The sequence below is a fragment of the Calliopsis andreniformis genome, chromosome 2, assembly GCF_051401765.1.
Source record: "Calliopsis andreniformis isolate RMS-2024a chromosome 2, iyCalAndr_principal, whole genome shotgun sequence".
NCBI lineage: Eukaryota > Metazoa > Arthropoda > Insecta > Hymenoptera > Andrenidae > Calliopsis > Calliopsis andreniformis.
In genome coordinates this window covers 11,648,393-11,665,487 of record NC_135063.1, presented here as the reverse complement: position 1 = coordinate 11,665,487, position 17,095 = coordinate 11,648,393, and the positions used below count along the sequence as shown (strand labels likewise).

General features: G+C 35.9%; 3 protein-coding genes and 1 long non-coding RNA gene across 5 annotated transcripts; 2 read left to right on the top strand and 2 right to left on the bottom strand.

The window, feature by feature from the left end:
• Positions 1 to 133: 133 nt before the first annotated feature.
• LOC143184989 (SOSS complex subunit B homolog) lies at positions 134 to 1,685 on the bottom strand. The gene is made up of 2 exons (XM_076387650.1): positions 876 to 1,685; positions 134 to 772 (listed from the first exon to the last, which is right to left on the bottom strand). Exons 1-2 carry the CDS (start codon positions 1,332 to 1,334, stop codon positions 536 to 538), a joined length of 696 nt encoding a protein of 231 aa, XP_076243765.1. The 5' UTR covers positions 1,335 to 1,685; the 3' UTR covers positions 134 to 535.
• An 18-nt stretch (positions 1,686 to 1,703) lies between these two features.
• Positions 1,704 to 6,695, top strand: LOC143184980 (uncharacterized). Of its 2 annotated transcripts, XM_076387627.1 has the most exons (6): positions 1,704 to 1,843; positions 2,445 to 2,549; positions 2,612 to 2,947; positions 3,021 to 3,230; positions 3,328 to 3,512; positions 6,580 to 6,695. In XM_076387627.1, exons 1-6 carry the CDS (start codon positions 1,826 to 1,828, stop codon positions 6,590 to 6,592), a joined length of 867 nt encoding a protein of 288 aa, XP_076243742.1. In that variant the 5' UTR covers positions 1,704 to 1,825; the 3' UTR covers positions 6,593 to 6,695. The 2 variants fall into 2 exon arrangements, with proteins under 2 accessions (XP_076243742.1, XP_076243751.1); XM_076387636.1 differs by lacking the exon at positions 6,580 to 6,695 and having other exon boundaries at positions 3,328 to 4,407.
• On the bottom strand, positions 4,555 to 16,182 carry Wnd (Mitogen-activated protein kinase kinase kinase 13 wallenda). Its single transcript, XM_076387618.1, has 12 exons — positions 15,874 to 16,182; positions 12,628 to 12,793; positions 9,447 to 9,721; positions 9,186 to 9,372; positions 8,918 to 9,109; positions 8,383 to 8,809; positions 8,089 to 8,315; positions 7,586 to 7,910; positions 7,124 to 7,503; positions 6,822 to 7,040; positions 6,536 to 6,731; positions 4,555 to 6,464 (listed from the first exon to the last, which is right to left on the bottom strand). Exons 2-12 carry the CDS (start codon positions 12,765 to 12,767, stop codon positions 6,345 to 6,347), a joined length of 2,688 nt encoding a protein of 895 aa, XP_076243733.1. The 5' UTR covers positions 12,768 to 12,793; positions 15,874 to 16,182; the 3' UTR covers positions 4,555 to 6,344.
• Positions 13,036 to 14,544, top strand: LOC143188213 (uncharacterized). Its single transcript, XR_013003503.1, has 3 exons — positions 13,036 to 13,218; positions 13,331 to 13,526; positions 14,136 to 14,544. It is a non-coding gene; the product is annotated as an uncharacterized LOC143188213 (long non-coding RNA).
• Positions 16,183 to 17,095: the final 913 nt, after the last annotated feature.

Below are 17,095 nucleotides of genomic sequence, written 5' to 3'. Positions count from 1 at the left end.
CTTGTAATATTTGTATAAAAAGAAATGATTAAAACTAAGTTCATTTTTATCTACTCAGTGTAAATTATGCTTACATATAATTCTCTCTCTTTTATTCATAAAATATATTTTAAAAAACTACCAAATAAAATTATTTACTAATTAAATGCAGATTACATATTTTATAATACATATTACATTAGTTTACTAGAATAAATGAGAAATTTTAATACTCATATCATGATTTGAAGACAAATCTCTTTGCAGACTCATACAAAATATTAAATATAAAGCCTATAGAAAAGATAAAACAAAGGTACTTGTATAAAAGAATGTAAATTACTTGTCCATCAAATTGCTAACATTTCTAATCTATTGCTGACAATTCTATTGTCTTCAATTCATGTTATACTTTAATAGGACTCTATCGTATACAGTAATTCATTAATACACATATACAGAATTGTTAGAAAAACAGTATATTACAGTTGTTCTGAATGTGATCAGTTTCATATTCTTATTACACGTATATAATCAGCCGTTTCTTATTTGTGTGTTATCTGCGATCGCTGCGCCCACCGTTTCGATATCCCCCGCGACCGCGGGAATTAGTTTTTGTTGCTACTGTTGTTTTTGTCGTCGCATCACCAGAATATCTCGCGGATCCCCCTGGAAGTCCTGAAGTGTTACCACTGTTCCCACCATTGCTACCATTACTACCATTCCCAGTTTTTGTTGTCGTAGAACTACCAGAAGTACCACTGGCAGGTGTAGTCGAATTACTTTGAATTGTCTGTAACAGAAGCATTGCTGAATTAGTTACATTATTCACAATACAAACACAAAAACAAGTAAACATTGTTCTGCTAAATACATAAATAATTTGAGACACGTACCAATGGTTGTCTTCCAGGTTGGCCAGCAATGTTATTTGCATTTCCATTATTCGTAATGCTATTATTAACATTGCTACCAGGTGGACCAGATCCACTTTGATTAATCATCTGCTGTGCCAAAGCAGGATTTGGTTCGCTCATGTTCAGCTGCTCATTTATGACCATGCAGAATTCTCCAATTTTCTGTATGTCCCCATTCTTCCCTGAATACAGTGTCAAACATTGCCTCCAGACGGACGCGTAACCTTTTGTTAATCTTACAATATCACCAGGTACCAGGAGTTGACCAGGCTCGTCCCAAATTGAAACGTTCATGCAAGCCGTACTGTCTGCCACTTTGAACGTTCGAACTTCGCGGTTTTCTTTGGTTATAGTGGGATGGCCAACTTCCAGAACAATAAACACCACATTAATGTTTTTCTGGCCCGGTCGTATATCTTTTATCAGCACGTATTCCATTGTTTCAATAATCGATGCGCACTTTACACACCAGCACACTTTGCGAACAATCACCTGCACAAGTGTGAAAATACGTCAGATGTATGTTCCCACTTTACGTGTCCTTTAATTTAACTTTCCCTATCGGCTTCAATAACCGTCGGAGCCCGTTTACTACATTGACGCCTCTCTAGAAATGCCTGGGTTGACACTAAAACGAAAATCTATCGCTCTTGGTTGCGTGAAATAAGAATGATGTTCATTAGAGAAATAATACGGGTGTTATGCTGTTGGTAGCTGATAGGGCGAATGTCGGCCATCTTATTCTAGTACATCATCCAAACACCAGTTTCGCTGGTGTACTACACATATGCGCGTCATCGAAACAATTTGGCAGCAGCTGGCATTAGCATGACTGTTACTGTTATTATTACGTAGGGTAATATTGGTACACCTATTCATGTCACGCATGTGTATTATACGTATTTAATGCATATACGCGCTGTACGTATATGCACATGAATATACACGTATGTACACGAACATTGTACACAAATTTATGGATATGTCAGTTCTATATGTTTTTCTACTAATTTTTTGCTTTTTAAAAAACATTCGCTTATACTCGTATACATAACATGTGTACCCTTTTATACATTAGCGATGTATTCGATGCTGTAAATGTGGTTTGAGTTTTATCTGCATATTCATTTCTTTAAATAAACAGATCTGTGGAATTTTGATTAAAAGTGTATGTGTTACACTGTAATTGCACAATAACTTTTTCTTGAAAGATTGCATGTAAAGTTGCATGAAATCAGTTTTAATTTAATACATAAATTATGGCTTAACTATAGTCCCCTGGAACTTGATCAAACAAACAATTCGAAATTCATTCTTTGCTTTGAAATCTGTCACAGTATCAGCATAGTAAATTTTTATAAACATTAATGAAATGTATGTCACAGTTACTAATTGGTTTTGAAAGAGGTATTAGTGTGGTTTAATGTATTTTTTAATAGCTACTAATGCCAGCGAGAACAAATCGCAGTATAACGCGAAACAACATACTTTTTCTTGTTTCGTTCGTGCTCGTGTGAGATCTAGTTAATGTCAACATTACGATTTTAGATAATGGATGCAGACGATTCTATAGATCCGCAAGAATTAAAAACTACTCTTGAAACGTATAAAAAATTGGCTTACGATGTTGTAAATCATGACACGATTTTAAAGGTAAGATATTTTTTTCTAGAATTATTCATATATTTCTGTTATCCATAACTTTATAATTCTAGGACAAAACAGTGTTGTCATATGTGGCATACGTTTTAGAAGTGCCCGATTTTGAGATTATTAATTTAGGTTTAGATATTTTAGAACTATTTGTTAAAAATGTAGAGAATTACGTACACATAACCTCTACTTTTGGAGTACGTGAAGCTTTGGATGCAATTATAAATAAGTATAATGCAGAGGAACCAAAGATAGTTAAGCGAGCACAATGTATAAAAGATGACATAGAACGAATGAAACCTCCAATATACAATTTGCGTAGTAGATGTAGAAGAGTCATTGAACCCAAGAAGTTAAAGACTCATGTTATTGTGTTACATGTCCAAGGTTTATTGCCGGTAAATATAGTTAACTTATTGTGTGTTTTAATATTGTATATTTAGCATCTCATAGTGATGATATATGAAATAGGAAACCCGTGCGGCGTTACAGTCAATATTAATAAGAATCGATGGATTAGTTTCTCTTGTAGTTGACGTAGAACATCAGCGTGTTACAATGCGTACTTTAAGTTTTGTCACAGCAAAACAAATTGCTGAAGCTATTCAGAATAATACAAAAAACATGGAAGCAAGACTAGTGGCAAGAAATAAATTCAATCAAGAATATCTGGTCAAATTGGTAGATATATGTTCATACATGTGTATATTTAATATGCATCTTTGTATGTATCCATGTATGTAACATATTTATTTAATATATATTTTATATTTTACAGGTTAATACAGGAGACAATGATCACACTGATATAGAGGCAGATGATATGCCAGACTATTTACCTGAAGAAGATGAAGAAGAAGAAGAAGAAAAAGAGGGAGTTGTATCTTTGTTTACTGGACTAAGGCAAAGTGCTTCATCATTGTACAAATCTACAGCCGAATTTCTTCAGAACTCATTTTATTGGTAAACTTATAAATAATTATAATAAGCATACTTTTTTATTTTGCCATCAGTAAGTCATTTAATAAACACAGAAAATGTTTAAAGTTGTTAATTGGACAAAAAGATGCTTCTACCAAATTTATTTTAAATGGTTTTAATTAAGAATTGGATGATATGTTATTTTTTAGACTTTTACTTTCCATTACAAACATAAGAAAACAATAGTCTTCATTTTTGATTATTTTTAGCGTCATAAACCCTGTAATTACCATATTTGTTATAATATAAAACTAACTGTACTAAAAATATTAAGTTTTTTTTAATGCATTTTCAAGACTATCGAGTGTACATGTCGGAAAAAATAGGTAAACTTATTTCACTTTACACCCCATACCAGAAAAAGACAGTCAAAGAAATTGACGTTATCGTTTAAAATTTTTCCTTAAACTGTACATATATCATGTATTTCAGCTTGTTATAAATTTGTAACTAAAGCAAAAGTCATAAAACATTTAGAAATCAATAGTATATAAAAAAGATCATGATCTATACACGGTTACAGTAAAAAAATATGAAACTGATAAATGTAAATAAAATTGTATAAGATAAAGATTTTATCATGTGTATGTGTGCTTTCAATTCAATACTTACAAAAATTATGTCCGACCCTTGACCGCTTATTACGAATTTTTTTAACGTAGAAATGATTCAAATATCCTATTACACATGATATTGTCTTGTAATTCGCTTTCATACGATGATACACATATTGTTTCATTACTTTTACGTTATTAGAAAGAGGCTGTGCAAGTATTTATTGTATGTATTTTAATAAGTTAACATATCTTTTATGTAAAGTCAAATTATACTATCAGCTCTCTGCAGTGGAATATGTTTCTTATTATTGAATAGAAACATCGAATAATGTACTTTTGTTCCTAAACACTAGTAAATACAAATATCTTATTTCATATAAAAAAATTTTATTCCATTTCAGCAAACTTAAAACATAATATCAGTTTATGATATAATGTGAATAAGGTCTATAATGAAACTAAATAAATTGGTTATTGTAAATCAACTTTATTGTTTATAACACAAATTTTGTGTACCGCTTCTATTATTAAAGAATAATAGAACTAGTCAGTTTAGCTGCCACTGTATAATAAGGAACAATTTATGCAACTACTCGCATAAATATAATCAATACAATGTGTATGATTATTAGAAAGTACATCTCTGTATACCTTATTCATCACTTCGTCCAAATGAGCACATCAAAATGTTATACTATATCTTATCTACTATTTTCTTAAGCTTATGTACTGTATTGTCTATATTTACAATATATAGTAATTGTCATTAAGGCAATTTGAGTTTCAAAGCAGGTACAATAGATGGATACAGAACAGTACTTTGGACAATTGAGTTAATAGCATTGTGTAGTTATGCATATGTAACTGCAATACTTAGTGTTAATTAATTTGAAAAAAATGAGTATGACTTTCAAGTACAATCCCAATACTATTGTTGAGTTTCAGTTTGAAACCCAGACAACCTGCACTGTATTTGCTATATTTATGATACAACTTATACTAATTTTATTGTAAACATAGTCATTAAATTAGATTTCTTCATTCGTTAATTGAGAAATGAAATACAATCTATTACACATGCAATATTTTACATATATCACTAGTAAGACTGACAGTAAAAATGTAATTTTGAGTGCATCAAAAATATTCCATTATTTTGTTTCTAGTACAAGTAGGCTTAAAATAATACTTCATATCGTTTTACAATTTCATTTTATCTCAACAGTTGAACATTCTTTGAACTCAAAAAATTTTATACCGACATAATTTTATTTTCAACTGTTTTATATTGCACGTTACACTTTGCTTTATAATTTTATAACTTTCTTTTTTTAAATACTTTAATAGTCATTGTTTGGTGTACTTTATGCAAATTGCCCCAGGCACTTATTTTGTAAAATTTATTCAAACATTGTCATTCCATTGCTTATTATCTAAATGGGTTTTTAGTATTTATCTTTTTACGAATTCATTGTATCAATATACAATACTTTCTTGTAAACTACCATACAGTCATACAAGTTTATTATTTTCTCTAATTGGACTCTACGCTATGGTAGATACTATATATACATACCAACGAATGCAATCATCATTTATTGATTTTGCATTCATTACAGGAATGACTAATTCAAAATGAATTTTTGTTAATAACGTGAAACATTTTGTTATTGTATGACAATGATTAATTTATACCTAGTTGCACGTACTAAAAGGAACTATAAAAAAATATGAAAGAATGGAATGAATACTCTATGAAGCAATGAGTTATTCTGTTTTGAGTGACAGCATGAAATGAATGTATTTACACATAATACTATGTCAGTAACATGTCATTATACATGTTTTTCTGAATCTCCATCTCTATCAAGTTTTGTTAATCTAGACTGTATTTCTCTTTGTTTGAAAAAATAGTGTTCATTTCAAGTATCCATTTCCATTAAATCAGTTATTCTACCGAACTTGATTGACAAATATTTTTGGAAAATAACCAGTATTGCATTTAGTTTCTGAATACGACAGAAGTATCTTACTTGTGTCTAGTAAATGTCAAAATTCTTAGAATATTGATGAAATATTTCACGGATAAATGATACATGAAATTAATATACATACATATCTAACATATATCTTAAGTAGGTAAATATCTACAATATTTAACACAGGGCAGAACGAGAACATACACTTACAGAAATGCACTGGCTATTAGGTACTTATAATATATCACTCATAAATGAGATATCAAAATCGCGTTAATCTAGACGCTACTTTCTATTTTCAAGTTTGCACCTACTGGCTGCGATGCAACTGTAATCTCACTGACTTCATCTGTTTCTGATTGACTCGATGTGTCAGAAACATCTTCTATTTCTTTTCTCTATACGAAGACAGAGTCATATTGCATTATATGTTATACGTTTATAAATACCAAAAAATACTTTCACTTACCTTATGAGAATAATGAATATTACGAAGTACTCTTTGCATATCAGGATTACTTTCTAATGTGGAGGACTGACTGGACGGAGGATGCGAATATTCAGAAGTGTTCTCCTCATCAGAAGCTAATACTCCTTCTATTCGTACTGTTGCGTGTTTAAATCTTCTTAACCTACATCCAGGACCAATTGGTCTTCTTGCAATACTGTAAGTACGCGACCCAAGTTAGAAACAGGCATTATTTTACGCTATGAAATGATTTAATGTTTCTTGTATACTTTTTAAAAACGTATACCTTCTTCTTCTAAGAGAATAATTATACGTGTAGCTTGGATCTTCGCCTTCTTCATCTGACCAGCTTTCTTCGCAGGCATCATCTTCATGATCACGCAAAGTATCCACAGCTTCCGAACAATGCCGAGTTTTAATCTCAGATTGTTCTTGTTGCACATTAGTACCGTTAACGATTATTCCACAGAAATGTCCCGACAATTTTATAGATTCGTCTTTACCTCTGAAATTATTTATTAATATTTGACTAGTTGAAACAATTACGTTTATTCCTATAAAATTTTAACCTTAATAAATATGTCTCACCTATCATCACAATTTCCATTATCTATGGGAGAGATAAGACGATTTGCATTGATAATTTCACTAACTTTTCGACCGAGTGTTTCAAGATTATCATCGTCGCTACAGTCCCTTAAGCGTTCATTTCCATTTGCATGATTTTCGTTCGATGGTTCAGGACTCGAACAAGGACTAGATTGCATTCTGTAATGAGCTTCAGACAATATTGAGTTCCCATTTAAACATTCTTGTTTACTTAACGACTGTTTATTAATGCTATTTACAGAAAGCTTTTCTGTTGACAAAACTGTCGTATTTCCAACAGGACTGAAATCCGTTTCACTGATGTCCATTATATCTGTTTGTGTCTGATTATCAACAAAACGAATCCCTACTTCCGCACTCTGAAAAAAGAAAAACATATTAAACATTAATATTTATCTCTTTACACAAAAAATATGTTTTCTTTTTTACAAAAATGCATACTTTTCTTTCACGAAGAGGACTTGATCTTGGGCTAGAACTCACGCCACATCCAGACCCTACTCTACGATGTCTGTATTTACGTTGTTTAAAACTATTACTAGGAGCTAAAACTGTTTCTGGCTGATTGGATTCATTTAATTGTGTGTACATTGTTGCTTTGACAGGGCTTTGAGGACAATCTGTAGGGGACGGTGGAGTTGTTGGCGTAGATGATGTTGAAAATTGTGTTGTAGGATTACGTCGACGATGAAATCTTTCCTGAGCTTTTAAAAGAGGATGGACAAGGCGCTTTTTACACTGTTTATATCCATTTTGTTGTTCCCGTCTAAAAAATAAATTAGGCGATTAATTTAGGCACTATATTAACCTTCGCAATACTGATGGTTCGAGCACCTACACGAGAACAACTACGCCTTAATTTTATTAGGACCCCGACACATCGTACGACGAAGGTTAATTACTTAAACTATGAGTTTATTTTGTACATCAGTTTAAACGCTTACTTTATTACATCTCGTTCACGCTGTTCCAATTGCAATAACACAGCACTTAATTCTAAGTACAAATTATTTGTACGTTCAAGTTTGCGTTCGTAATGTTCCCGAATATCCTGAGCATGTCTTAATTCATCTTCACGTCGTCGAATTAGGTCTGCTTCAAATCTCGGACTACTACAACTATTAGTTTGCATTTGTTTCATGTGATCTCTGATTTCTTTTTTCCAAGATTGCTGTAATTATCATAATTATTACAATTTTGAAGGAATTAACACTTTCTTTCTAGACTTTATTACTCACCTGTGTCTTAAAATATTCATCAGGTTTTGTGCACAATACCTCTACTGCTGCAATGCCAAGATGAATTTCAATATGCTTAAAGGAAGGTCTATTACGTGGTTTAGCAGCCCAACACTGTTTTACAAGCAACCTGTATCCTTCCGGACAGCTTGTAGGAATTGGTAAATGAAGAGAATTATTTCCAACGCCCCAAATAATCGCCGAAGAATCCACATCTTTATAAGGTATTTCTCCGCTCAATAATTCCCATAATACGACACCATACGACCATATATCTACTTTCTCAGAACAGGGCTCATTTCTAATTATCTCTGGAGCCATCCAAGCAACAGTTCCAGCGAAACTCATTTTTGTGCTTATTTCATTCCATTCTCTGCTAGTTCCGAAATCGCTAATTTTTACAACTTCTCCTTGCCCTATTAACACACTGAAACAATAGATAATGCCATTAAAATATAGTTGAACTCGAATAGTTTTCATTGAACAAGTCTAAAAATAATGTCAACTGAATCATGCTATATCGTAAATACCGTACTTCGGACTTTTAAGATCCCTGTGTATTATTTTATGTGCATGAAGATAGGCCATTCCAGCTGCAATCTGTTTCGACCATGATACTAATCTGGGAGGTGGAACTGGTTCTCCAGCTCTAAGAAGATCGTACAATGGTCCATATGGACAAAATTCCATTATTATACAGTAACATGGTGCTTGTGTACAAACCCCCCTGAAAACATTGAAAAATGCGTTAAATTATCATGTGATATACTTTTTTTTATATATTTCATTGAAACAAAACATACTTAAATTGAACAATGTTCGGATGATTAAGCTTTCGTAAATGCCGTATGTCAGTCTCACGTGGTTCTCGTACTTTTTTTACAGCCACAACTTCTTTATTTAACTTTCCACTAAATACTGCTCCCTGAGCTCCAGATCCTAGCCACTGAAGTTCACTAATTGATTCAAACGGTATTTCCCAGTCGTCCGCTGAAACGATTTTGCATAAGTCTCTAACAATGTTTAAGCAAAAAGTATTAAACTTCTAAGAGATGTCTATTTACTTTGATGTCCCTTAATCTTCTCATTTACAGCTGCCTTTGAAAGCATAGTCCAAACTGGACGCATGCATCCTAATATACCCTCTACCCAACTTGATCTTTGTGCATCCAGTGTCCCTGAACCTGGAGTGCATTTTGTGGCAGTTTCACTGGAATTACTATTACTTTCAGAATTGGAATGATTGTTATTGGGTAGTTGAGCATCACGTGGGTCAGTGATGATAGGGCCTCCAGCGATTCCACTCAGTTGGCCTAATTCTTCTTGAATACATAACATGCTATGACAAATAATTTTAAGGTTTTTGTTAGTAAAGTAACATTTCTTCATATGCAATACTTATTTAGAGAACAACATTACAATTATTGTAAAATTTGGAAGTAGACTAATTACCTAAACATATGTGAATATTTTATCCACTTCTTTTATCACTTTATGCCGTCAATCAGTAATGATAATGGCATATAACAAATTAAGAGCGAATGAATGTTTTTTAAATAGTCGTGTGTTTATTTGTAAATTAAAATAAATATTTATAAAATGTGAGAGATGATTTTTTGGTTTTTCCCTAACACGACCTTGAACGAAGTCTTCAAGGTCGCACGCGATTGCTTTTTGTTTGTGTCAATGACAAGGAAAGTGCATTGTACTTGATGTAGGTAAGTTTGTTGTCTGTTTGTATTTGTGCATTCAATGAGGAACATACTTTCCCTCTATTGCATCTTGCTAGACACCTTGAGAATTACGTATTCTGTATATGTATGTGTAACACATAACTGTATGTGCATATAATGTTCATTATTGATCCAAGTGAGTCTTATAAACCATTTATTAACTGATCTTTCGCCGAGATATATTTCATACTAACTATGCAAAATTATAATCAAGATATATCTACAACACAATATAGTTTGCCTACAGTCCAATTGATTTTTTCAAATCGTAAATATAAAAATTTGTTTTCTAAACATATGCAACACCTGCATTTTACTATTGCGAAAATAGTGGTAAAAGTACACTTGAGGCATAATTGCATAAACGTGTTCAAAAAGCTTGATATTTGAACCGATTATCAGCTATCGATTCAACTGATATACGTTGCAGTGAAAGTGAATACTTCAAGGGCTTTTTATCCATTTAAAGCTGCACAATCACAAAGACGGATGCGCACATCAATGTTACTCAAGTGGCGTAAATAATTTCTACAATTTTTCAATCGATATACGATTCTGTACGTAAAAACAGCATGATGAATTCTTTTGAATTAACATTTCTTTTTAAATACAGAACATGATGAAATATTCATTTCAGTTTTACAACAGACCGATAGTCGCGTGTAGTTTCGATTTGTATGCCACCAGAAAATTTCAAAATTCGGGGACTAAACATTTTGATTGTAAAATATGCTGGAAAATTATAAAATTAACGAGAAACGAATCATTATTTTGATTCAGAGACCACTTTTATCGCGGTGTAAATAGTCAGCTAATACAATCACATTATTATACTTGCAGTCAAGGAACTTTGAGCGATTCTGCTCAAGAAACACAAAAACGAAAGTCCATCTATAATAATTTCCTATCAAGCATGATCTACAAAAATATCTCGAAAAAAATCCCATAAAAACTACTGTTTTCCTACCATTGTTTAACAAGTTACATATGCCCACTACATAACCGCAATATGATTCCCATAACGCTATAAAAATCCAATACTCCGCGCATAAACCTTAAACCCTACTCCTTACAAAATGATGCAATACTACTAAACCCCCTACTCAAAATACAAAAATCGTTCTCAATTATCCAACACGATTTTTCTACATCGTTTGTACAACTGTCACACGTATAACCAGTGTTCGTAAATCATGGACGCAAATCAAGCAAGAGGCGATGTTCCCAGTAAACCGATACTACGAACACGAGAAGCGTTAGCGTAAATATCTACTGGTACTACCGCGTATTCCACTATGTATTTTGCGTCCTTTCGTACATAATTTAATAGCAATATTTTCCCTGCAATCAGAACTACTCCGAGTGCTCAAAACACCGAAGCTGGGTATTGGAAAAAAGAAGACAGAGAACAGAAGTGGCCCAGGTGTGCAGATCGCGCGTACGACGCATGGTATCTGATAAATTTGGGAGATCGCGGATACGGTTCATTGCGAATGTGTGCTGGGACGCGCGGGGGCGAGATGCAGAGCTCGTCAACGATGGTGCCGTTATCGGAAGCGCATTCCAACGACTTGGCCTTCGAGCTCACCTCTTCGTGCCGACGTTGTTTGGAACGACCGCATCGTTCTGCGTCTTCCGCAGGAAAAATCGGGCAAAGACCATCGTACCAGGCGTACCATATGGATATAGCACCTCTGTCCCGTGCACCAGTAATACAAGTGTCACAAAAATCAAACCGCCGATCGAAACGCGAACGACCGAGGCGGAAAGATAAGCACGAGAGAACTACGCGCGATCCACACGAGCGCGAAACATATCACGAACTGACAAGTTCGTCGGTAGAGGGCCACGTTTACCGTTTGCCACCGATATCATATACGTGACGATTGCACGTGATGTATCGTTCGCGACGCATCGCGAGATATTTAATGCAAAAGATCGTGCTCAGTTTTTGAAACCTAACCTCCTTGGTTTTATTCACAGACTGAACGTGAATGATTGTGGTTCAAGGTTTGGCAGGGGCCAAGGTTGTTTTTATTTTTCGTTTTTATTCGAGTTTGAAAACAGTAATTCATGGAGTACGTGAGTTAAGGTTTACTAGATACGCGCATGCGCGACTGTAGCGCGCGATCTCTTTTTAGACAAGTACGATGTTTTGGATTTGTATTTTTGTGGCGATGAGAACTTTTTTGTGATATACAGGGAGATGTGGAAGCGGTGGTGCAAGTAGAGAGGTGTTGATTTTACACAGGAAAATGAGTCGAGAATACAGAATAAAGTTTACTTATGTCACATGTCGTTCTCGAGGAAATTGAGTTTGAATCTTAAATGAGTACACGCGCACTGAAGCACGTACTGTTCTAGGTACTTCATTTTTATCGCTATGTAGTTCTAAAGATCTTGTTATGAGCAATTCTCAAAATTTGAGAGAAACAATTGAATTCTATCAATTTGTATCTTTTTCCAGAGGATAAAAAATTATATTCTAGCATTTTTAATAAATGATTCTTACCTATTAGTAAATATGTGTGTTTCCGGATGAGAAGGTGACAGGACCACTTGGTTGACACTCAACGATGCTTCCGTTTCCTGAGATTCAAATTTATACATCTCAGGCTGAGATAATGTCTCGGTCTCGGCGGGGGTACGCATTCTCCTCTATCTCTTCGTTTCCAATTCTAAACCAAAATTTACACGCTCGTTAAACAAACCATAACTGTTCAAGCAAACTTGAATTCTTTTCTTTTCTTATCTAACAAACAGGGATGTGCTTCCTTTTATCTCGTCGCGCGCACGTGTGAGACATGGAGTAATATGTTCACCCGTTGCCGCGGTACCAGGAGTGAAGCAACGGACGAAAAAGAGAAGAGAAGAGACGAATAAGAAATCACCTTTGGCATAACATGGGGAGGTTGGGTTCAATGGAATGCCGATCTAGTAAGAGGCGTGGTATGTGGCCGTCACATACCAAACTTAAGCGTGATTTTATTTTTTGCGTCGATTCCTTAGGTCAGCCGAGACCGCATTTATTCGCATTTTTATGCAGCAATTAAACGAACCCTGAGATTAGGGAACAATCGATCACATGCCAAGATTGAATAATGTAAGCCTTGATCTATAATTTAATAGCTTAAATTTCGGCATTACCGAGTACTGCAATTTGCAGGGTATTTTTTCTTGACCTCTGAATGTTAGATCATGAATTTTTTTTGCAGATGAGTTGTTCAATGGAAATGTGGAGTGAGCAAGTTAATTAGGAATCTAACCAGATATGTAACAACTGCTGGTACCGGTTTAAATGTGGCACCCTTTCCCGCCAGAAGAAAAGAAAAAAAGAATACGGAGTTTTGTAGAATGAGTCACTCGTAGGCGTGTCTTGGATTAATCCCAAGCACCTGTGCCGAGGCCTAGGTAAGCTCTACTGTGTTGCTACCACCCCTTGAGGCTTACTGAATTTCATGGCAGTGGCTGCTCACTTCCGATTAGAAGACGCATAGTGGATTCTAGTGGCTTGCTTCTACTTTAATGCATGTTAACTGAGATGTCTTATTTTTGTCAAATTTCTAAAAAAGTTTAACATTTATCACATCGAAAACATGTCTCTTTATTTACTGTGAAATATATTAATAAATTATTTTCGGTGAACGCAACGATAGGGGTGCTTAAAATTTCGCCAGGGTTAACAGATCGATGTTCCGACAGAGTAACCATGTTGCGCCCCTCATTTCTTAGGTGGACTTATTCCCATGAGTAACGTTGGGGAAGAACGAATCGTAATGAGGGGGTGTTCATTGTCTCTACTGATTTTGTCGCTTTGCTGACCACCCCTCAGTTCGCAACATCGACCAAGGAAATATATAGATTCCTAACATATTTTGTTTTCTGCAATCCCCACTTCATGTATAACTCATTAACAATTAATGATTAGAAACAGGCGACTAACACAGAGTGACAAATTTAATAAAGCTAATGAACTATGTTGCACCATCTTCAACCCTTTTGATGTGCATCGTGTATAAGTGCCTCTGCGTGACTCCGTGGCGTTTGGAAGAACCATCGCAAGATTTTATGGGCTAAAAATAGACCCCAATATTCAGGCCACGAAATACTGTATCCTTGAAGGAGTTCGAAGCGAATGAAACTGTAGTCTGAATAGAGAAACTATTGGAAAATCTTTTGTCATTAAAAAGAAATATATAGCTTATGCTATTGCATGCGCCCTCATGTTTGCGCGCACACCCCCGCTCTGGTCAAACGAACGCGACCCCTCGGGAGGGATGCAACGAGGGTGAGGCGGAAGAAAATTCATTTTCATTGTCGTTCGAAGCGCTGGCAGACACGAAAATGCAATGCAGGATCAGCGAAAACAGAAATGCGAAATGGTCAAACTGAATTTTCTTTTCCTTCAATCATAAATTATAATACTAGTTTGTTTAAAGACAGAAAAACAGAAATAAATTACTGTAATTTAATGCAAAAAAATTGAAAAGATAACGAATGGATTAATGTTATTCATGTTTTTTGATCCACTTGTGTTTACATCACTCTAATTATGCAATACTACATATTTCGGTGAGACTGAAATTTATGTGCATTAAATATTTCACTGAACATGATGTTCACTGTTTTACTGCACATCCTAGCGTTGAAATCACTCGATAAATTCAGTGATCGCAATGCTGTCCGCAGTATCAATGATCGACACTATTACCACTTGACTTCTGAACGCGCGCCGTTTCAATAATGCTTCAAAACAAAAAATCAACTTTAGATTCGTGCACTACCAAGTTTTTAAGTTCGAGCGAAATGAGATTGAATATAATGAACATATTCAAGGATACGTAATGTACCATAGCGTAAAAAAGTAAATACAAAAACTTGATGAACGACCAGTTACTAAAAATGCATAAATTACTAAAAAAAGAAGTATAGCATATTAGGTACTATTTTATAATACAACTTTCCTCTTTATTTTTTCTCATGATTCCACCTTTAAAATACAAGTTATTTACGCCTATCACCAGTGCTCTATTTCCAGGTTCTACTGGTTTTCAAATTATTACTGAATCTAGTGCGATACCAGGACAAAACTAATTCAGTATTACTTCGTTCATTATACATTAGAATTATTTAGAATAAATAAGTTTTGCTTATCTGTACTTCCACTCCATCTCAAAGGGAGCGAGGGAGCGAGGGAGCAAATTAATCTTAGAAGCATATCTCTCACTCTATCGTGGAAACATTGTAGCTTTGGTATTCCTGTTTCGACTCCAATACCTCCCAGAGTCTATTCTCAAACAATTCTCTCCGAGAGTACAACTGCTCTCTCATTGACAGAGAATGAAGCGTGTCAGCGGTAGAGGTAATCGAAGCGCAGTGCTTTGCACCGACAGTTCGGCTCCAGTGACGCTTCGATCCGTGTAACGCTGGAAGAGAGCAGTACGAAATGTGTGGCCTCTGTGGCGGACGCAACGAGATCCGTACTCAATGCAGAACGATCGGGAACGGGGCTTTCACTTTCCTCGAGCGGCTTGCACAAGCGAGACACAGCCGTGGTCAGTGCTCCGCATGACATTTGGCATGAAAAAAGCCATCGTAACGCGAGGAAGCAGCGTCGAATACGCTGGCGAAAAGTCGAAAAACTTTGGGACGAGGCGGGATGCGGGCGTCTCGTGTTTGGGAAACGAGGAAGAGGAAGAGAAAGAGAAACGCTGTATCGATTAAGCTCGCACGCGTCTACCCCTCTGTTCTCTCTTACCTGTAGAAAAAATTTCGGTCGACGGCGACAGCGACGACGACGACGATTCCCTACGAGATATCCATGAAATTCTGACTGGCGCCATGCATTCGCGAAGTCCTTGGACCTCGCCAAGAATCTGACACTGCGAGAGCCACGAGAGCTGTCGACTCTCTCAAACAAATCCTCGTGTTGCACCTCACGATAATCATGCAAACAAATGCACTGCGTATCGCACTGTCCCGCACGTGACACAACTGTACGTACGTGGTCGGGTCGTAGGCGAGCTCAGAGAGCCGCGAATATCTCTCTGTTGACGGTCATGAAAACAACCCCGTAACACCCCGACGCACGACGCGTCCAGAGGACACTAAACAAAATGGCGCGTGCTATCGTCTGCGGCTTCGACGCCAGAGCGCGCCTGTTCTCTGCGCGCACGTGTGTGTGCCTGGGCATGTGTGAGTATAAAGAAAGACTGCAGCTCGTGCTATGTGCACATGGCAGAGGGGGACAAAGTACCGACAGGTCCGTCTATTCAAACCACACCTCTTGGTATTCGAGTCGCGCAGCCAATACTATTGTCTGCTGACCTGTACGTGTGTTGCACGCAAGTTTTACAGGGACGCGCTATGCTTCCAAAAAATGTGCTTCCTCGATTTGCGTATTTTCGTGCCCCTTTTGTTATGAAAACTATCGTGGCTCGATTGTTCGATGCTGCAATGTTATAAGTTTCATGAAGCAGTACTGCTGCTTCGTGAAGTAATAAGGCGATGGTTGTAAGGTTTTATAATAACAGGTGTGCGTCCCTGAATACACTAGATGGCGCCAGTTCTTTACATGTACTTCCTTCAACCCCGTACTTTGAGAAATTGTTGGTGGAGAATTGTGAAGTAACATTCTACTTGTTTTGTAGAGGAAGAAGACGATTTATGAATTCTATCCCGACGACGCGTATGATGAACATGACTAATCGATGCGTGCATATCCTTCTCTTTTTTTTCTGGCTACGCACACTAGCATCGGATCTAGGAGATTAGTAGTGGAGTATGCTTAATCTTTACGGTGCTCAATAGTTAGGACACGCAGTGGGGGCGATGAAGGGGCAGCAAACGAGTTCCTGACAATCGTGTCTGTACCTGTAACGCTTGACCGATGCTAGAGAACGGCATGGATAGTGCATCTGTCGTTGTTTATGTAGTATTCCCCACGCTGTGGGTTCTTTCCTCTTTTTTTTCTTTACCTT